Source organism: Magallana gigas, chromosome 4 (assembly GCF_963853765.1).
Source record: "Magallana gigas chromosome 4, xbMagGiga1.1, whole genome shotgun sequence".
Taxonomy (NCBI): Eukaryota; Metazoa; Mollusca; class Bivalvia; order Ostreida; family Ostreidae; genus Magallana; species Magallana gigas.
Window position 1 is genome coordinate 8973579 of NC_088856.1, and position 22775 is coordinate 8996353.

General features: G+C 33.3%; 2 protein-coding genes across 2 annotated transcripts; both read left to right on the top strand.

Annotated features, from left to right (window-relative positions):
• Positions 1 to 107: 107 nt before the first annotated feature.
• On the top strand, positions 108 to 10513 carry LOC105325960 (GDP-fucose transporter 1). The gene is made up of 6 exons (XM_011425772.4): positions 108 to 287; positions 5264 to 5324; positions 5690 to 5830; positions 6245 to 6361; positions 6633 to 6741; positions 7212 to 10513. The coding sequence occupies exons 1-6, from the start codon at positions 214 to 216 to the stop codon at positions 7760 to 7762; spliced, it is 1053 nt and encodes a 350-aa protein (XP_011424074.3). The 5' UTR covers positions 108 to 213; the 3' UTR covers positions 7763 to 10513.
• Positions 10514 to 17750: 7237 nt separating this feature from the next.
• On the top strand, positions 17751 to 19864 carry LOC105325959 (galactoside alpha-(1,2)-fucosyltransferase 1). The gene is made up of 2 exons (XM_011425771.4): positions 17751 to 17930; positions 18800 to 19864. Exons 1-2 carry the CDS (start codon positions 17903 to 17905, stop codon positions 19732 to 19734), a joined length of 963 nt encoding a protein of 320 aa, XP_011424073.3. The 5' UTR covers positions 17751 to 17902; the 3' UTR covers positions 19735 to 19864.
• Positions 19865 to 22775: the final 2911 nt, after the last annotated feature.

Sequence of the window (22775 nt, forward strand, 5' to 3'; positions counted from 1 at the left end):
GATTTTTAGCGCTTATTATAAAAAAAAGTATGAAAAAAGTGAATAAACATTTACGAATTCATGCGAACATTTTACGTACGATATATTTAAAACCGGTTCCCCGTTTTTAAACTGGTTCTCTGAAATGTGCAGTGTCGTGGCATGATCACCAACATCACGCAGTGTTTTGAGTTTTTAACGAAGTTGTAAAAGATTTTTTATAATCAGTCGGGCATGACAAGGAGGAACAAAATGGAGTCGTTCTTCGCCAAGTCTGTTAAGATTGCGTCTGTTGTGGCTGCCTACTGGTACGTGTACTTTTTATTCATCTGGAAAAAAAACAAAAACAAAAAATCATCACAGGAACATCTTAGTTTTTTATCTCCAGTAACTGAAGAATGCAATAAAGCAAGCAACATAGGCACGACATTTTCAAGTGTTGTTATATTAAGCATTTTTTGTATGAGAACTGTTAATTACATGTACAACTTTCATGGGAGAACTTTATAAATTGCACCCGGATACGTCGATACAAGGAGACCGGAAAAATCCGTGCGCGGCCGTGGCAAGGAAATAGACCCTTTCACGGTAACTGCGGTACTGATCTATTGCAGGACACATTGATATGTTTTGACGAAATTTTAGTAGGTAAATAATTAAATGAAGTATTTTACCTTTAGCCCTTATGTCATATTGCACCAAACCATGTCAATTTGCCCTTCAATAGATCAGTACTACAGTTACTTGTATGGCCATTGATGGAATGCTGGAGAAAACGTACCCAGGAGAAAACGTACAAAGGAGAAAACGTACCCAATTTATAGGGTACGTTTTCTCCAGGAGAAAACGTACCCGGGTACGTTTTCTCCAAGAGAAAACGTACCCTATGAAAATAATGGTTTCCATAGATATTCTTAAATGAAACAAAATAAAATATACAATGAACATTTGTATCATTTGTTGCTGTAGTTTTTAAATGCATAGTCACCATGGTCATGTACTTAAATTATTAAGACAATAGTTTGTAACATACACATACACGGACATGGCCTGGGCAGTTTAATTAGTCAACAATTAATACACCATAAACGAAACCGTTAAATAATAAGTTTTTATTGCAATCTCATTTGGATAACTAAATGATGAGTATGTCAAGAAGTCGATATCGCGTTATTTTTAACATTTTTTTTTTAAATTTATCTATAGAACAAAGTTGCTTAATAAAACCAAGTCTACTGAGGTCTTTTGAATATTTGTTTGATTCATATATATGGAAACTACTACGAAATGTAACATTGAACAGTCAATTTGCTTCCGACGCCACTGACATGTACCGGTATAATGTGTGGAGAGTGAATATCTCTACCTCCTGCGTGGGGAGGCAATACATAATATTATACATAATAATAAATTAACTGCTCAGGTATTTAATTGATTATCACTATGATTAAAATCAGGGGATCTTGCATAGAGAAACTCAAATTGGTAAGGCTACCGCTAAATGGATAATTAGAAGAAGTAGACTGATAACACTTTATGACAGGTAATTATTTCGTACTAAAATAAAAGTTGCTACAATTATTATAAAGATCTTATTCATAAAATGAATATATTTCTATACATCTATGCATTGAAATATGCATAAAAGTAGCATTTGAAAATTATTTAATATGTCCAAACCCCTTTCAAATTATAAAGTATTAAATTCATATATCTATAAAACTCTTACATTTCTGTATATTTATTATGAAAATAGTATTTAAAAGTATTAAAAACTATTAAGCAGTATAATTATGATTTTCATAGGGTACGTTTTCTCCAGGAGAAAACATACCCTAGAGATTGGGTACGTTTTCTCCTGGGTACGTTTTCTCTTGGGTACGTTTTATCCTGATACCCATTGATGTGTATTAAATTCAGATTTAATATTTTGCATGTGCTCTCCCAGCTACACCCTTGCTACTGATCTATGGGGCTCAGTTTACAAAATACTTGTGACAAAGCCATAAATATTATCAGACTTGAATCCCCATATAAGCAGGCAACTTGATTATTTCTTTTATCTAACATTGATTTAAGTACATTAACATTAATTTAGTTAATTTTACCTACTTTTACAATTAATACAATGACTTGTTAATGGAAAGATGTACATACAAGCAATAATGCTTTCTTTGGTGATTCATGAGGGTTATGAAGGTTGTGACATTGCAGTAATTTTTTTACATAATCTGCTAATGCTGGTTATGTACATAATTATATACATGTATTCTGCAATGTCACTACCTTCATATCCCATATGACTTGAGACAGTTGCTTAAAATTTTTGTTAGGAAATTCTGCCCCAACTTTGGTTGCTCATTGCAGTTTAAATCGTGATATTTGTTTTTGTGTCCTCTGTACAGTACCGATCAGAGTGAGACACAACCTAACCAGTCTAGACGGACTCCCAAAACGGAGTCAACGGAAGTGAATTTCTGCAAGCATTTTGGACTCCGTTTTGGGAGTCTACGCATGCGCACTGGTACAAAATATGGCGACTTTTCGATGAAAACATGGGGTCAACAAGAAATCGTCTTGCAAAGTGCTGCATGTGTTGGCAGACTTCTAACATGTTTTAAAAGACCCAGGATATAATTTACTATCGATCGTATTTGCACGAAATAGGGGTTTATTTGCACTTAAGAAAGTTATTTCTCTTCGAAGTTGGACGTTTGGACGATGCTTAAAAAGTGATATTTTTGTGTTTTTCATGGAATTTAATCGTTAATAAAAGGTAAATTGCATTAAATTTTACTTCTTTCGTATTGTGTTACAATTTAAAATCACCAAACATACTAATTGATAAGTGCGTAAACGAAAAAAGCTTCGATTACTAACAAAAACTGGTTGCTCTAGTGATGATTAAAAACGTCTTTTTGGTATTTAAAAAATAGGATTGGTTGTTTGAAAGCCCAGAAAATGAAACAAATTGTCACTCTAGATTCAATAACTCTTTAAATTGAACTGGTAATTATCATCAAAACAATAATAATCGCTCGCGGCATTTGCGATGTTAGGAAGCCATGTTAAATACATAATTATTCAATATAATTAAATAATTTTGCATGAAAAAGATTAAAATGAGACTATACTTTTAACAAACAATGTTAAATAAACATATCCAAGCGTTAACTTTTTTTCAAAACAGTTATAGTTGTGCGTGATCGAAGTTTTGGGTGAATTTTTCATTTTAAAAATTAATCTTACGTAATACAAGTAAACGGTTATGAACATATGACATTAATATGACACATAAACGTTTAGAAATGTTTTTGAAAGTTTGGAATTAATTTTTGTCGTGTTTTTGGCCAATTTTAGCGATTTATTTAGAACTAAGGGGCATAACTCGCACGTTGTTTACATTAGAAACGCCATTTTACCGCAATGCATGATGGAGCCAAAGACTCCGTTTTGGGAGTTAACTCCGTTTTGGGAGTCCCGTCTAGACTGCTAACACCAGAGTTAACCCCAACTAAACCCGGAGTTTCCTTTTGGGGTTTACTTGGGGTTTACTTGAGGTTTACTTTTTGAAAATCAATAGGGTCCACTCGGGGTTTACTTGTAAGTTGCTGTACACACTAAAGTGTGAAGCAGACACGTCTCTTATCTTACCATCCTACTGCCTGTACCGGTAATTCCTGGCCCTTGTATATTCCGAATACACATATAGCATCTGCTTTCAGGGGTATACTTCTGACCGGGTTTACAGTGTCCACTCTGGCTTTACTTTGGGTTTATTCTGGGTCCACTTTAGTAAACCCAGAAAGTACACCCAGGGTTTAGTTGGGGTTTACTTTCTGTTACATTTGGTCTGATCGGTACTGTAATGATTTGCCCACAATTTATACAGTTGGTGTGTTTGTTTTGATGTTGTTTCATTTTTTGCTCATCATCCCCAAGAATTTTGATGCTGCATGTGCGCAAAATTGCATATTGATGTAAAACTCTCTTAGAAAAACAAATCTGAGGGAACCTTTTTTGTTTTAAAAGATATACTGATTAAGTTTTAAATAAAAGCCAAACACACCAGCCAGATAAACTGTTTGAATGACCTAATATGTGATAGAGAAAAGTTTACTAAAGAGTGTGAGAAACAAAAACACTATTACAGTTGTAACTGTCACAAGTGACCAAAATTTGGGCAGAATTTTCAAAGAATCATTGACTGAGGTGAATTATAAAGGACTGTTTCAAGATTGAATGAAGTATCAGTCCAAATATCAAGTTGAGTCAAATTTCTACTGAGAGTAGTGGAACTACAGTTTTTGGGAGTTGATTTTAATCAACTCTCCTATGCAGTTTCTCTGGCTGACCGGATTTGAAACAGTGTTTGGACCTAAACACAAATCACCACTGCTGACAAGACTTTGTACTTTTAAGTACTTGAAAATGATTGATTAATTCGGAATGCATTCAGAAGCATTATTTTTTAAAGAAACTTATTCATAAATACTAAGTCAGATTTTAAATGCTGCAAACAATTTAGATATGTTTTGTTGTCGTATTTGTTCCTTCGCCAGAGTTCAATATTGCTTAGATACAATTTTCCAGAAATATTTCGATTACTGATACATAATGCATCATAGAATTTGATGGCACTAATTCTATTTTTAAATATTACACAACTTGATTCATCATGGGTTTTCCGTCTATAGCTTGGAATTCTTAAGAAGTTGATTGCATTAATTCTATTTTTAAATATTACCAAAGATTATTTCTCTGATATTACACAGCATGATTCATAATGAGTTTTCGATCTATAGCCCGGAATTCTTGTAGGAAAAGCCCGATAATTCATATAAGAATAAAATTGCCTAATATTCTTTTAACATAGCGCTAAGAAACTACTTGCACATGCTATGCGAAATTACATATCTTTGATTTAAAAATGAACAGTAATCAATAAAATCAACTCCCATCAGTTCTTCAGTACTTTGATTTAAACACAAAAAGTTTAAACTTGCTATTAATGGCATACTGTTCTTCAGCTACTCTACTACCAACCTTTGAGGCTATCTATGGTCCATATAGCAATGCTACTATTGCCTACTAAATATATCTAAAAAATAACCTTGCTTCTATTGTTTATGAAGTCTTAAATCACTTTCAAACACCATGTGTTTGATTTGATAATTTTTTGTCAGATAAATTTTATGCATAATAGTGAGTGGTGATGTATATTCCTTTAACTGTTTCATCAACAGTGTACATACTCTATTAGAATGACTTTTTAAAATTTCAGGGTTATTTCTATTTCTATGGTATTTCTCAACAAGTATCTATTGAGCAGTGAAGATTTAAAGGTAAGACTTATGAAAATCATCAAAAGTTTCAATGCTGGGGATCTCACATATGTATTAGGGACTCATATATATGTTTATTTTTCAAATTGATGAAACTTTTTGTAGCTCAATGTTATTCATTAAAAAACAATTATAAGATCCAAACACAAACACCTTACTTATACATAAACAATTTGAATATAATACTGGTATACCTGGTTCATGTATTTTGATTATGAATATGAACAGACTGACTGGATTTGAAAGCTGTCAAGTTACCTTATACACAAAACACTATTCATTAGAAAAATATTACCAGTAATACAAAAATCCATTTTGTAAATTACTACTCTTATAATCATTATCATGAATTTTTTTTGTTCCAGCTGAACGCCCCCTTGTTCATCACCTGGTTCCAGTGTGTGGTCACGGTTGGCTTGTGCTGCATCCTGAGTGCTCTGTCCAAGGCTTTCCCCAACCAGATCTCATTTCCTTCAATAGTGATTGACACACAGATCTTAAAAGGGGTAGGCATGAAGAATATAAAAGTTAGCAGTTTTAGTGACAGGACTATGATGATAAGTTGAAAATATTTAGATAAAATCCAGCAATGTAGATGTTCATGGATGGTGAAAAACCTGCAATCCAACAAGAATTAGACAATGTTTTGAGATGTCAATTTATATTACTGATACTCATTATTTTAGTGTGCGAGCTGTGTCAATTTTTGCCTCAATGAATCCTTTTTTTGCGCAAATTATTTAACTGACTAAATTGTATATAATGCCGTGAATAAATGGTTGAAAAATTTGCACAGACAAGTCTATAGTATTAACAGTATGAACACTAACTGAAAATTATATTAACAGATCATATGCATGTACATGTTTATTTTGAAAACCTGTTCGATGTTTAGCAGTAAGAGTATTTTTCATTTGCAGGTGCTCCCTCTGTCCATAGTGTTTGCGTGCATGATCTCGTTCAACAACCTTTGTCTGAAGTATGTAGGAGTGGCATTTTACTACATAGGGCGGTCCCTGACAACTGTCTTCAATGTGGTTTGTACATTATTCTCAAGACCAAAAATGATTTGATTTTGTTGTGTAGACATTTTTTATGAAATATATATCTATATCACTAATCAGACTACAATCAGATAGTGGAATTACCTGTAAGTTTTATACTTCATCATGCTCATCAAGAATCAATGTTTTCCAGTCATTTTGTTGTCAATGAAAAAAAAATCGATGTAATAATACAGTTAATACAGTTGTTGGTAGTTGCTCGTTTTGTCCTTTTACATTTCCCTGACTTTGTCTCAATCAACAGGTGTTCTCCTACACAATGCTACAGCAGAGCACCTCTTTGAAGGCCATCGTTTGCTGTCTGATCATCATCGCTGGCTTCTTTATGGGAGTGGATCAAGAAGGGGTGGCAGGTAAAAAATATTTTTATGAAAAGGCACACCTGTATCTTCAATACTAACAGACATATAAATTGAAAACAAATTACAGAGGGATCTATAGATCACAAAGTATCGCTTATCAAAAAGTTTTCATCATGATATTTTCATTACTTTTCCTAACCAGCCCGTAGAAATTAAACTATTAAGATATTACTATATAGATGTTTTTCAGGACTGTTAATTTCTTATATGTAAATAAGGAGAATTTAAGATGACTTATCACACAGAAAATTGAATGTGAACATCATAAAAGCATCACTTGTTATGCATGTTTCACATTTAAGAGAGTTCTTTGTAATAATTTTCAAAGTTCAATTTACTTGAAATTTTCTGTCAAGTCAAACTTTGTCATGCATATACAGCTAAATAATAGAATAATAGAAACATCCTTTCATTATCTTACACTCTGTGAAGACCACCAGTGAATTTACTTTATTTTGCAGGCTCCCTGTCGGTAATGGGTGTATTCTTTGGGGTCATGGCCAGTGCCTGTGTGGCCTTGAACTCTATTTTCACCAAGAAAGTCCTCGCCGTCGTTGACAACAACATCTGGCGACTGACCTTCTACAATAATGTCAATGCCTGCTTCCTGTTTCTCCCCCTCATGTTGGTGTTTGGAGAATTCGGAGAAGTCTGGAGCTTCCCAAAGCTTGGGAACACAACATTCTGGACCTTTATGACAATCGGAGGGGTATTTGGATTTGCGATTGGTTACATAACAGGATTACAGATCCAGGTGACCTCTCCCCTCACTCACAACATATCTGGAACGGCCAAAGCGTGCGCCCAGACAGTGCTTGCCTGTGTGTATTACCAGGACCACAAGTCAGCGCTGTGGTGGACCAGTAATTTTGTAGTGCTGTTCGGATCAGGGGCGTATACTGAAGTTCGTAGACAGGAAATGAAAACCCAACATAAAATTGACATGGCAAACATTACTCAGAAAATGGAGCAAGGGGAAGACAACTCCGATGGAGAGTTAATATCAAAGTGATGACATATCTGAATTTAGGGTGCATATTAAATTTGTTTTATATGAATACATATTATTATTTATTTATCCATTTATAGTCCATGTGGATCAAATACTTAACTTTTAACTATGATTTTGATGAATTATGCTATATTTTGTTTCCGAGACATTTGTTTTCAAACTGCCTGAAATGTGAAATCCATTTTAGTAACTCATACTGTTAATGAATGTTTTGCAGTGGGTTTGCTTGCATATTATTTTAGAAATGATGTTACTATGATTAAGATCTTTAAAAAATGAACAGGTTTTCCAACTTATCTCTTGTACCGTGTATATGGTTATACTTTATATGATGAGGGTCTCCAAAAAGTAAAGGGACTGATGTCACCTCTTTGTATTATATACATGTACTCTATTGGCTTATTTTATTACATTTCCATGACTTTTCCCCTGAAAATTTGATCCTGATAGAGTTAAAATATTAATATTTTTGCATTTTTCTCACTTTCAGTTTACAATATGATTTATGCAAGTTTTAGATCTGTTGCTCTTAAGATGCTACTAGATTTAACAGATACATGTACAATCTCAAGCTGTATCGGTATCAGTGATGTTGTATTTTCACAGCAGATTCAATATTCTAAAGAGCTTGTGTACATGTGTTCTATCGAAACGCTAAAGATAATGTGAACCTGGCATAGAATGAACCAGGACTGTTTACCACAGATTAATGTTGTTTTTATGTGTACACATTATTTTTTATTGTCTTAATGTGATTAAAGTAGAATACCTTCCATAAATTTTGGATAAAGCAGACATGTAAGGTTAGATTTCCCAAGCTCCATTCTTCTTTGTTGATGAAAGGAACTGCTATGCTACATTTAAAATATGTTTCTGTGGATTTTTTGACCTTTTATAATGCTTAGCATATTAAAAGTGGGTTACATTCATATTTGAGGGCATCATTTTTCATTTTCCATTTAGTAAATTTCACAGTTTAGGGATACATAGATTCATGGACATTGGTCATATAAAAATCTGTTGTTCATCACATCACACTTCACCAAACATTTGATTTCATGGATAGACACAACATGGATCCTCACCACAGTTACTGTGTACTGGGTTGTTTTCGCCCCGTGTTATTTTCGCCTTCTTCACTTGCAAACAGTTTCGCCCCATCTTGAATTTGCCCTGATAAAGTTGTGTTTCAAGAGAGATATAGGGATTCACCCAGTCTTAAATTTGCCCCCAGGCAACAAGGGCGAAAGGGGGAGAATATTTCCTTGTATACAGTATATCTAACAGAAGTGTTCAATCAGTAGGGTTATATATCTATTAAATGAGTTACTACTAAGATCGATGAATTTCTGTTTAAGATGTTTTCAAAATCAGACAGCTTCAGATGATTAACACCATAAAATATGATTCACTGACAGCAATTTGAGTTCCAAAATTAACCTGTAATGTCGGTATGATATATAAAATGTCTTATCCAGGAAGTTGTCCATTCCATCTCAACAGCTGATGGTTATAAATGGTGTGATTTTTGTTTATCCATGATTGGGACACAAGATTGTTGAAAAGTAATATCTTTTTGCTTTGTTTTAATACTTAATAAGCATGTACTGGGTTCCCATGTCTTTATCAGTTTTCAATTATTGTTCATTGAGGCAAAAAAAAAAATTAAATGATTAGTTTTTCAACTACTTGTATCAGCAATGTTTGAATTATTTCTGGTCTGAACCCCATTTGTATATCTTGCTAAATTGTGTTATGATTTGACAGTATTTTTTAATTGATAATCCTGCTTGATTAGTTCGTATTATATATTAAATATTAGTGATGTCTACACTTTTGAGTTCAGAAACTCTTTGGTAGGCTTTTGGGTTAAATTGCTAATAGTTTTTGTGCCAGACAAGGGTTTTCTGTCCATGTGGACTAATACCCATTGCTAGAAAAAATAATCTTTTTGAAGCTTATACTGCCCTTTTCTTTTATAATTACTTATGTATGTAATACATGTAGAATGCATTAGATTTCTTGTATACTTTGTAAATCTACTAACATTCCAGTGAACTAGTTCCTGTGTTTAGGTGTCATTCCTGGGTAATATGTTCCTTGTTGCTATAAATATACCATAAAAACCATACACAAGTATAATCAAAAGGTTTTCATTTGTTCATTGGCATTCAAAATGCATATTTCACTTAATATTAAATTCAAATTCATTGCAGATGTTAAAAAAAGTAATTTTTGAGTATTGTAATAAAAATCCTTTTTTTTTCTTATAAGAAACTATCATTTAGATTTATTATCTTCACACACTTAGTTATAAAATTTATATGCATGCTATAATAGATATATAATGCATATGCATGTGAAAATAAATAGACATTAACAATTATTTAAAAAAAAGAAAAATACTGAATGTTAAATAAAAACTCAACTGATATTACTTAAAAAGGAATTTTTTAACAACCAAAACTTACGTATTTAGAATAAGTTGTTTTTGATAAATGATTGTATATGTGGACATACAATTTTGATGTATGTGTGTTATGTTTTCCAATATATTTTTTTTCCAGAAATATATTATGTATCGTTTAAATTACAATGGCGAGTGTCTCTAAAATTGTTTGTGTACTAGATTTATGTGCAATTAAATCTGAGTACCCATCATGAATTATGAACACTTTATTGTGAACATACATTTTTTTGTATGTTGATAGTTCAGATGTGGGCAACAAAATAAAAACACTGAATTGCAAACACACTTTGTTAATTTTTTATGGCGTCGAGCGAAGCTCGAAAGCCATCTAGGGATCGTACGTCCGGAAGTTACATTTTTAGGAGCCAAACAACTCAAATGAGTGCAAAGTTTTCGTATGTGTTTGAAGAAAAATAGATGACATACATCAATTTCGAGCAGAACTGTACGTCAACAAAACAAGTTTGCAGATTCGAAATGGTTGCCGTCTTTAAAAATGTTCTCATTTTATTGAAAACAATATGTCTCGGTTTCAGCGGATAAATACACTAGCACCGAGACACATGCGATAGCTGGGCTTACATACTCAATTTGGTTATGAAATGTACTAGCCTGCAAAATAGATTATTTTGTATCCATATCGAAAATTGACAATGCACAAATGTTTGATCTTGTAGAAAAAAAACTTCCTAATCGAGCGATAAGTACATCTACAACCAAAAGTTAAGTGAACTACTTTCACTTTGTAAACAACGTGAATGACTGCTTTCTTTTATCTACCCCCGATATTTTCGGCCCGTGTCATTTGGACCCTTGTGAATTTTAGATGAAATTGATAATAAGAGACAGAGTGGTTATCAGCAGTATACAATATATAGAATTAAACACAAAAATAATTTTAATATTTATTTCCATATAAATAGAGAAAAAAATATAAAAATTTTATAACTCCTAAGATATTTCTATAAACTTAAATTTTCAATTAAAATTCAAAACTTTTTAAGAGGTGAGCAAATTTGTAATGAATTGTAATTTTATTAGTTATGTGATAAATAACATTTTCTATTTTTTTATTAAAGTTGACTAATGTATTTTTTATTTTTTTATTTTCGATAATTTATGAAAAAAATACCAGCTTTTGAACATGGTCATTTTTTGGCAAAATATTGCATATAGGGTACCCTCATTGTACAGATAAGTCCTCCTACAGTTTTCAAAATAGGAACAGTTCTTTTGCAGATCAATTATACATATATCAGAGGTATGCATATTGCTAGGATTTTGATTTTCAATAAATTATGAAAAAAATACCAGCTTTTGAACTTAGTCATTTTTGGCAAAATATTGCATATAGCGTACCCTCATTGTACGGATAACTCCTCTTACAGTTTTAAAGATAAGAAGTTGTTCTTTTGCAGATCAATTATACATATATCAGAGGTGTGCATATTGCTAGGATTTTGATTACTGATAATTTGTGAAAAAAATACCAGCTTTTGAAGTTAGTCAATTTTTAGCAAAATATTGCATATAACCTCATTGTACGGATAACTCCTCCTACAGTTCTCAAGATAGGAAATTTTTCTTTTGCAGATCAGTTATACATATATCAGAGGTGTGCTTATTGCTGGATTTTGGTTACTGATAATTTATGAAAAAAATACCAGCTTTTGAATTTAGTAATTTTTTGGCAAAATATTGCATATAGCGTACCCTCATTGTACGGATAACTCTTCTTACAGTTTTCAAGATAAGAAGTTGTTCTTTTGCAGATCAATTATACATGTATCAGAGGTGTGCATATTTCTAGGATTTTTATTTCTGATTATTTGTGAAAAAAATACCAGCTTTTGAACTAAGTCTTTTTTAGCAAAATATTGCAATGGGGTACTTTATTTCACTGGATATGGGTTGACATGGATTATGGATACAGTTCGCATATAAAAAGAAAACCCAGTTAGCTGTCACATTGACAGCTTTTCACTTGTTTAAAAAATTATTTAGGTTTTTACTCTTCAAATTAACTTTAACTCGACGCCATTGTGGCCCTTCAGGCCTTTGATTGTTAATTCCAAACTGTTTGGAAAATGTTAGAAAAACTAAGATCAATTTTTAATGCATGTAAAAGACTGATAAACTTTCATATGTTGATGTTGATCAACTCTATGTAGTTCAACTATTGGATGACTATTCAGGTCAAGATTGTGTTGATGTGGACAAAGTAGGTCAACTTTTGACTCATTTGGAGGATTTGAATCAACTTTGGTTTGACGTGGATGATTAAAATCAACTTTTGGCTGATGTGTAGGATTTTAATAAAGTTTTAGTTGACGTGGAAGATTTAAATCAACTCATTTTTGTTTATTTAAATCAACCTTTGGTGGATGTGGATGATTTAGATCAGCTTTTGGTTAATGTGGAGGATTAAAATCATCTTTTGGTTTTGGTATGTGTAGGATTTTAGTAAAGTTTTAGTTGATGTGACAGATTTAAATCAACTCTAAGTCGATGTGGAGGATTAAGATTAAAGCTTGAATGATGCGTCAACATGTGATTGATTTAGGAGATTTAAATCAACTTTTAATTGATGTTGGGGGTTAAGATCAAGTTTTGGTTGATGTGGCTGACAAAGATTAACTCTTGGTTGTTGTGTCGGTTGTAAATTAATTTTTGTTGGTATGGAGGATTTACATCAACTCGAGATTTAAGGGTCCTCAAAAACTTTGGGGAAAAGTTTTGCATACAAGCCCTACATATCTATTTCTTAGAGATATGGAAATGTAGCATGGCTAAGCATGCGTTTGACTTCAATATGGATTAAAGAAAAAAGGTTCGGGGGGGGGGGGGGGGGTTAAAGCAAAAATCCTTGTCGTATTTGAACTGAGGACCTGCGGATCAATTTCATTCATTTATTCTCAGATTGTATTTAATGAGATAGAAAAAAATATATATACAATGCAGACAATGTTATATACAAAGAGCTTGAGTGTATACTGTACATATCAACCTGGAGAGTTGACTCGATCTCTTATCGATAAATTTACTTAAGTTATTAAAGGGGCATGGTCACGATTTGGGGCAAAAATTATTTTTCCGATTTTAATGTTTACATTGCATCAGTAAGGTATTTTAGTAGGCAACCAAAATTTGAAAGTCCGAATTGAGTTATAAATGAGTTGCAGAGCTTACAATTCTTTGCTATGTACATGTAAACAACGCTTTTGTTTACATTTTGAATGTTTAAGTGAAAATTCCAGTTTTAGACCTAAAATGAGTGTTTAAAGATACGAAATGTGTCTATTCATTCTCAAAATGAATAAGAAGATATACAATTCAGTTTCAAAAAAGATTGTTTTATTTGGTATATTGAACCTATATATATGAAAACAAAAACAGGACACAAGCCTTGTTTACATGACAAAGAATTGTGAGCTCTGTCTTGCTTTTAACTCTACGACTGACTCTCAAACTTCATTTGATCATTAGAAATGCATTCCTTAAGCATTGTAAATTATAAAATCAGAAAAATAGAACTTGACCAAAATCGTGACCAGTGATGCTTCTTTAATAACAGCTAATAATATAGTGATAATTCATCGCCAATGTTATTTTTACATAAATTACAAAATCATTGATTTCTAGGTACATGTTTCCTGTTCCATCTACCTACCTCAACTGGCAGTTTATCATGTTTGTGGTTGCTTGTTCTAAATCTAAGTAATGTACCAATAGTATTCATACAAGAAGATCAGCAGACCGAAGTTGTACGCATTGCGCTTCAGATATAGACACAAACGTGGCGCGATACAAACAGTTTTACAATGGGTTAAAATCGCCATATTGTGACCTATTGTCATAGAGAGGAAAAGTCTCGGGGTGTCAAGAACTGTTGAACAATAAATACCTTTTTTCGGATATGAAATTCAATTCAGTTTAATCGCTCAAACCATGAAATGGTACATAAGGTCAATCATTATATATACAGTTCAAAAGTCAGAGGTATGAAAGAAGCATCGTTTAATTCCAACGGTAATTACTAATTAAAAAAGTTACCTAATAAATTTTTTCTAAAAAAAACCGTAATCAAATAAAAAAGACACGGTGACAGGGGTCTGGATCTACTACTTGTTTCTAGAATATGTACGGAAGGTTTGGTCTGCTGCCGACTCGTGCAGATAACGTCCATTTTTTAATTGATATGAATCGTCGATCTCTAACCGCGACAGATGGCCGATGCACCATGCATTATTACAGTACTTAGATAAAGGTCCAAGAATCAATATAGTTTATCTTTGTATTTGTGAGACCAATATAACAACCTTCTAATTCTGAAACCTGGGGACATGAGACATCTTGAGATAATGACATTAAGCCATTAGCATGGTTAAATTATGACAATTGTTCTTTCAATTTTCGAAATTCAAAAGTTTTTGATGCCAGATGAATGCCAGATGAATGCACCAAGCGCATAGGAATGTGCAAAGTTGTTTTAAATATATTAAGATACATGTTTCTTCTTGAATACGGTCATGGTCTTAACGAGAGAGAGAGAGAGAGAGAGAGAGAGAGAGAGAGAGAGAGAGAGAGAGAGAGATTGAGAGATTTCTGTTGAGAAAAAAGAAGTATACGAATTAAACTTCACAAACACAGTATATCAATCTTTAAATCAAACATCACAAACTGTGTATAATACTTCATTGTTAATAAGTATGCTTCTTTTCTCTTTACTTGAAATCAAACATCACAAACAGTGTAGAATACATGCATGCACTTCATTGTTAGACATACTTTTTTCTCTTTGCTAGAAATCAAAACATCACAAACAGTGTAGAATACTTCATTGATAGGCTGCTTCCTTTCTCTTTACTTGAAATCAAACATCACAAACAGTGTAGAATACTTCATTAATAGGCTGCTTCCTTTCTCGTTACTTGAAATCAAACATAACAAACAGTGTAGAATACTTCATTGATAGGCGTGCTTCCTTTCTCTTTACTTGAAATCAAACATAGCAAACAGTGTAGAATACTTTATTGTTAGGCATACTTCTGTTCTCCTTACTTGAAATGAAAATTATTAGAACGAAACTTTTGCCCTTATCTTGGAAGGAACACGTGGTGCACCTCGCGCGTTGATTTGATTAACAGGGGTAACACGTAGACTTGGACTGAAACTGCATGCTCGATTCAATCACAATGTACTATATTCTTTTGTGGATACTAATTTTATGAATACATAATATTAGTATATTTCAAATGAATGTACGTAAACCCCTTCTGCAAGATAGAAAAGGAGGGGGGGGGGGGGTGTTGTACAGTTAGACAAAGTAGTTTGCAATTTAGAAGTTATCTTTTGTCTTGAACAGGTGTGGAAACTTCTAGGATATGCCGTTTTCTACCTTGGGTTTGCAAATCACTATACACAGGAAATTATATCGACTTAAACTAAATATACACAAGAAAAGAAATGTGTACATAAATAGTTTGCATTGTATTTTTCGAGTTCAAGTTGTATGGATTTAATAACATGTACAGTTTCCCATGTTGATTTGTGATGCAAAATAATTTCCTTCTTCCTTTTTTGTAAAGAATAAACACCTTTACGAAGTAATATAACAAGCTTATAAATAAGGTTAAAATAAGAGAACAACACTAATTATTTTATTATTATCTACCTTACTCTGATGTCAACCTGAAAAATATCCTCGCGACCTTAAATTGCCATAATACTAAACCGCTTCGCGAATATTCTGACATGATAAGCGGTAAGCGCGCTGTTTTTCCTTAAATAAAAAAAAACATATAAAATTTCATTAGTTTAATTTCCTCCGAAATGATGCCTCCGTCTATCAGTACTTTCAGTACTTTGATATATATCTAGATACTGCGCATGCAATGTATTGTGGTAATGATAACTAATTAACAGAATGCACTCGGTGACTCTTGTAGCACTGCACAGTATTCCTAAATGTTATGCAACCAGGTGTAGAATGCGGGCACACATATCCAAATTGCCTTCGAAACTTCGCACTTTTGCCTTCGCATCTTCGCCGTCACATCTTCGCACTTTTGCCCCCTCGCCGTCGCAACTTCCCCCTCGCCCTATAGGCGAAAGTGCGAAGGTCGATGTGGCCCCATCGGAACACCATAAGAAATAAAATATAACTCTGGAATTTGAACACTAAATGATCGTAGATGGGCCGAACTAGTCAGATCTGTCAATCATACATAAATGTTATATAATCCCCTGTGAAATGATGTTAGACAGTTTATTTGGATGTGAAATTATAATTTGAATCAGAGATTTTTAATTTTTGGGCTTAAAATTTTGATGTTGGAATTTGATAGGTCTTTAATTTGGACAGCTTCTTATTGATGTAACATTGACATACCTATACGATCATGCTCTTTAATAAACTGCTTGTGAAACTACTATTAGACTTTGTGGTTCCTAAGTTTGGGTTGCACCTCAAGGAGATTAAGAAGACGGAAGGCTTAAACACAGCCTGAAACCCATATGAACGTCCCTATTTAAGAATTTCATGCACTGGTATGCACGTTTTTCATTTGCTTAAAATCATGAACTTAATTGGGATTTTTTTTTCTAATAACAAAAACTTGTTTTAAAATGCCATGACCCTTTTAATTCCAAACATCTCATTTACTGAGGACAGATATATACACATATGCTTTACATAAAGTGATACAGACAGTCCTGTATGCCAGGTTACATGAATTCTTCCTTAAATATATACAAACACACCTTAAAGAGTGTATTATAAGTAATCCCTTTTGATAGCGTAAGAATCCTACAAAATGCATCATTTTGAAGCTTTTTGATCTACGGTGATTCAAAGAAGATAAATTCTAATATAAAAAAAACACCGTTCTTTTAAGTTATCTTAAACACACGAGAATACTAACGAGTAATTTATGATGTAGATGATGAACTTATTTCATTTTCCACCCATATTACAATGTACTTGTATATATCTTTTTCTTATCAAAATGAGGCCAGCATTTTTTGTTATGTGATAATGCTATCGCTTGTTGTCCAAAATTGAATGAAATTGCGCAGATTTAAGTTTAATTGCGTATGCATACCTGAATTCAAAGTCGGATAATAACAAACGAAAGCTGTATAGGTTCATCCTGTAAAGTAATCGTTTATTAATTTAATAAATTATCAAATAAATACTGATAACTGTGAGTGAAACACAAAATTAAAACATAAACTCCTTCATAAATGTTTACATTGTAAGTTTACGTGTAGTGATTGCGTTTGATGTTAAAAAATACATGTATACAAATACTAATCCATATACGGAAATAAATTGTTCAAAATCAATATGTTTATTACTTCTAAGACAATTTCTCTCCGATTTCTAGTACATATACCAGTCAGCAGAATTGTTTGTCGCTATATACCCGTTTTGTCACTTAAAATTTAAGGACCCCTTCGCATGCACCCTTTCATTTTTCTCATCGCTCTATCTGGGTATCAGTGACGGTGTTTGATTTGTACGACTATGTTGTTTGTGGACAGGGTGAGGTAACGTGTGTCTGATATCAGAACGGAATGAGCTGATGGCACCTGCATGTGTGTACGCGACCACGGTACTGCAGAATAACATATAATGTAAGGGGAAACTCGTGCTGTGTTCATACAACATGCGGAAACTATGGAGATACATCATCAGTGAGTTCTTTATTTTCTGTATTTTTTTTACCAGTAATAATTAAAGGACGTGACGTCAGGCTTTATACAGTGCATCTTAGATATGATGATTTCTATATTATTAGTACATACCATACATGTATTTATTTAAAGAAACTTTCATGTCCATATCGCCTTTTTTTCATTAAAAAAAACAATGTCAAATCCATGATCTAGAATTTGAAAGAGATCTACAAAACATTACATGCCCAAGTAAAACAAAGGATACCGTTGTTTGCCTTGAAAGACTCAATATTTGATCAGTGGCTGTTAATATCACATTAGTTAATCGGTCGCCAGGATTTTCTTATCTATGGGAAGTCGTTTGAAAGGTACAACGCAACTTCATTTTGTTTAACTTTTTTTCATTGAAATGGATAAAAAAAATGGTGTCGGCAATTTTATTTTAAATCCGTAGCCAATAATGTAGAATGGACAGTTTAACCCAGAATGCTAATAATTGTGATAAGGCAACGGAAGTAAGATAGTTATAATCCCTGCACGGATACCCTTTATCCAAAGGCTCAAACTCTTGAAAAGAAATAGTTCATTCTCTCCATAGGACACGATGGAAATTGTTTGACCGAAATTCTTTGGCGCATATATTAGTTCTTTCATGTATATTAATAATTACAGACATGATATTTTTATGAACATATCATTTCTAATACAGTTTACTGAAAAAATATGTCAAATCTTAGATATTTCATAGCACGACCATGCACTAGATATTAAAAGGACACATACTTATGTTCATGACATTGTCTTTTTTCCGCCATAAGATTTATTTATCATTTGCATTCAATATAACTACATGTATACGTATTTAATGGTATCTATTTATCTTACAGAGATAGGGATACTTGTATTGGCAGCTTGTCTGTTCGTTTTTATCCAACGGTTCAAGAAAAAATCGTACACCAATGTGAAAATAAGAAATACGCCAATAGCGTGCATTGGTTTTCGCGGGCGACTGGGTAACCTGATGTTTCAGTACGCCTTCCTGTACAGTGTGTCCATGAGCAAGGGTCTATATCCGGTTATATCCGATAACTTCCTGCCCGGTGACGTATTCAGGATTAACAAGACAACGTTGCAAGGTCTCGGTGAGAACCACGCATCTTGTGGTACCGTCAAATCCTACACGGAGAGGTGGCCGTGTTCGTTCGATGATCGTATCATCCAAGTTCCATTTCTTACAAGTGCCAAATTCAATGGATACTTTCAGTCCTGGAAGTATTGGATTCAGTACGAGAATAACTTACGAGAAATCTTTCGATTTCAGGATACAATAGCACGAAGAGCCAACAAACAGTTGAATGACATTCTGAGTACCTCAGACTTTCCGTGCTGTTCCAAGAACTCTACGTTGGTCGGGGTACACATCAGACGGGGGGATTACACGTCTAAAGCCGTCAACAAATACGGCCAAATTACACCCAACATCAGTTATTACCTAAACGCCATGAACTACTTTGAGAACTTATATCCCGCAGTTCTTTTCATTGTGGCGTCCGATGATCTCAAATGGAGTAAGAACGGGTTGAAAAATAAAACCAACGTGTATATTTCGACAGGGAATTCTGGGCCCGAGGACATGGCGCTGCTGTCACTGACCAATCACACCATCATGTCGGTGGGGACATTCGGCTGGTGGGCAGCATGGATGACAAGGGGGACGACTCTGTACTATAAACAGGTGTTCGCCCCTGGCTCTAGATATGCAAAAGACTTCAACAATGATCCCAGTAATTACATTTATCCTGGATGGATTCCTATGGAATAGTCTTATATCATTTATAAATTAAAGCATTTCCCTTTCACATCAAAACAGAATTATGCATAATATGTTTATGAGCCTGTATTGTTGTTAAATTTGATATATATTGTATAAAATAAAAAGACCACGTGCCAAGGGATCTTACGATGTAGGACTGATAATCTACAAAGTTCGGGGTTATATCTTGAACCAAAGTCCTTACTTATAGGTGAAACTAATTTATATTCCATCTTATCATTCATCAATCATTACATGGTGTTAGCTTTTTAAAGAACAGAATTTTGTTAAATTTCAATCTGCTTTTAATTAGGAATAGTTTTAAAAATCATTATTGATATACATGTATCTTGCCAATAATATACTGCTAAATTAAAGGAAAGCACTGGAATAGAAAATTATAGGATATCCAAGTGCCATGAAAAAATAAATATGTTTATATACGTGATGTGACCATAAAAATTGGTTTATACATACGTGTTTCATTGACACCCCATCCCATCCCAAAAAAGATAATATAAGCAGTTGACTTTCATACCAGAAAATTGTGTGAATGAGGATTTAATTTCATTCTTTTAAATAACACTCAACTGTGACATCATAATTAATATGGCATAAATTTAGATGATTTATATATACAGTCGTTCATGGCAGTGGGGGGTGGGGTGGGGGTAACTTATCTAGCGTTGCATAAACGTGTGTGTATGTGTAGGGGGGGGGGGGTATGCATGGTTCAAGAACTTCATCGCAGAAAAAATTAAGTGCTTGAATTGCAAATTGAGCGAACAAATCCTCATGACTTCTAAGGACTCTTAGGGAAGCTTCGTTAGGCTCGGATCAATTAAACACATTAATTTCCAAACATCCACAACATGTCTCATGTTTCAATTGTTTTTAAAAACCCTATTTTCATGTGTTTATTTTCTTTCATTATACACTGTATTATAAATAACATTCGTGGTCAACCTGATTAGATCAGCTGCACTGATATGCTTTTAAATTGTTTCGGAGTTTACAGACATGAGTTCGTTCATAATCCGCAAAAGATCTTAATTTTCCTGCTGTTTCACGTTTAAAGTCGCATGTCTTATCAGTTCGACAATTACCAATGAAAAAAAACTTTATCTACAGCAAACAAAAATAAAAGTTGTGCTAAATGTACAACTGTTTACCATGACACTGCATTTGATTTATCACGAAATTGAATGTTCAAAGTTATCAATGGTATTTGATCTGTGGAACATTTATACATATTGATATGCTCCGATCTGTGATACTCATACCACTCATCTATATACAGGGCTAACAAAAACTATGAGAAATCCAAAATGTCTTCACGTACATGTATAACAATATTGTACTCAGATAAGCATAATATTACCCCCCCCCCCCTCAAAAAAAAAAATCTTGGAAAATTACTCCCTCCTGCATGTAACCCTCTTTGACAGTCTACACATTATATAGTTCTAGCTACGCCCTGTATATGCCCATCATGCAGATCTGCCTTGAAATTTTAGATATGATATTTTGGGCCATAAACTATTTTTTTGTACAGACTAATTCTGATAAATATATTTTAACTTTAAAATCCTGAATGTTTTCCTACATCTTTATACAGTGCTCTTCTTCCTAAGGAGATCCATTTAGTCTAAAAATGGACACAATAACCCAGCCCTCTTAACTACAGCTATACAAAAGGTGAATATTGCAAGTGATATAGACCCAAACACAAACGATTATTGATGGACAATTAATAACATATCCATAATAAATATTTTGTTGTTTCCACTAATCTGTAATGAGTAAATAATAACATTACCACTTTGTGGGCAGAACTTTTTAAAAAATGAAGGATTTTAATAGAAAGTAAAAAAATCAAAGTACTGAAGAACTGACGGGAGTTGATTTTATTTTAAAATCAATGATATGTTATTTTGCATGACAAGTACATGTAGTTTCTAATTTGAATTACGCACATTTTTATAATATGAATTTTTCGACAAGAATGTCGGGAAACCCCCATATGAATCATGTTAAATAATATTTAAAGATAAAATTAATTCAATCAAACTATGTATCAGTGATAGAAATATTTCTCGAAAATTGTATGGATCCAAGCAATATTAAACTCTAGTCTCGTTCAACCAAACACTCGGCTGACACCGTAAATCTCAGACAAGGATTTACGGAGACCGCCGAGCGTCGAGTTGAACGAGACTATATTGAACTCTGGCGTAGGAATACATACGACTACAAAAAAATATTTAAATTGTTAATACCATCTAAAATCTGACTATTTTCAAGGTATTTATAAATAGGTTTCTTTGAAAAACAATGCTTTAGCATACATTACATCGAATTCATCAATTATTTTCAAGAACTAAATCTTGTCAGCAGCAATGATTTGTGCTGAGGTCCAAACACTGTTTCACTTTCGGTTTGTCTGAGTGACTGCATAGGAGAGTTGATTAAAATCAACTCCCAAAAATGATTTGATCTTTGTAGAAAATATAACAGCTCAAAATACACCCTCTTGTAGTTGGTAGTCAATATTACTTTAAAAAGGTTGTTTAACCTCGCCAAAAAGGAGCTGAAGAAAAAGTTTGACTATTTTGAGACCTTCTCCTTTGGAGCGGTCGTATTTGGATACCAATAAATCATACCCAACACGAATTATAAAGGTTGTAAACTATTGTAACACTCGTGTTTATGTAAGGAGAGCTGAACTACTTTGCTTAGAGACAAAGGTGTCGATCGGAATGGACGTGGCCCTGCATTTGTAAACAAGAAGGAAATATAAGACATTAGAACAGCTATATTAATGCAACCAGGAAGCCAATTTAGCTGGGGTAAAGCTGCTGTGTCTATTTGGAAAATAACTACATTGAAACTCAATAAATCAAATTTCCTTTATTTAAGGAATAAGGAATCATTCTTTGAGTATCATGAGGCGATAATTTTGGTCCGGGCGTGATCAAATCCAATAAAGTCCAAAGGGCTTTACGATAGATTTGATAACGCCATGACCGAAATTATCACCCCATAATATT

Coding starts and splice junctions, on each gene's coding strand:
- LOC105325960 (XM_011425772.4), top strand. CDS start 214: ATGACAAGGAGGAACAAAATGGAGTCGTTCTTCGCCAAGTCTGTTAAG. Junction 288..5,263: donor TCTGTTGTGGCTGCCTACTG/GTACGTGTACTT, acceptor TTAAAATTTCAG/GGTTATTTCTATTTCTATGG. Junction 6,742..7,211: donor GGATCAAGAAGGGGTGGCAG/GTAAAAAATATT, acceptor TTTATTTTGCAG/GCTCCCTGTCGGTAATGGGT.
- LOC105325959 (XM_011425771.4), top strand. CDS start 17,903: ATGCGGAAACTATGGAGATACATCATCA. Junction 17,931..18,799: donor ACTATGGAGATACATCATCA/GTGAGTTCTTTA, acceptor TTTATCTTACAG/AGATAGGGATACTTGTATTG.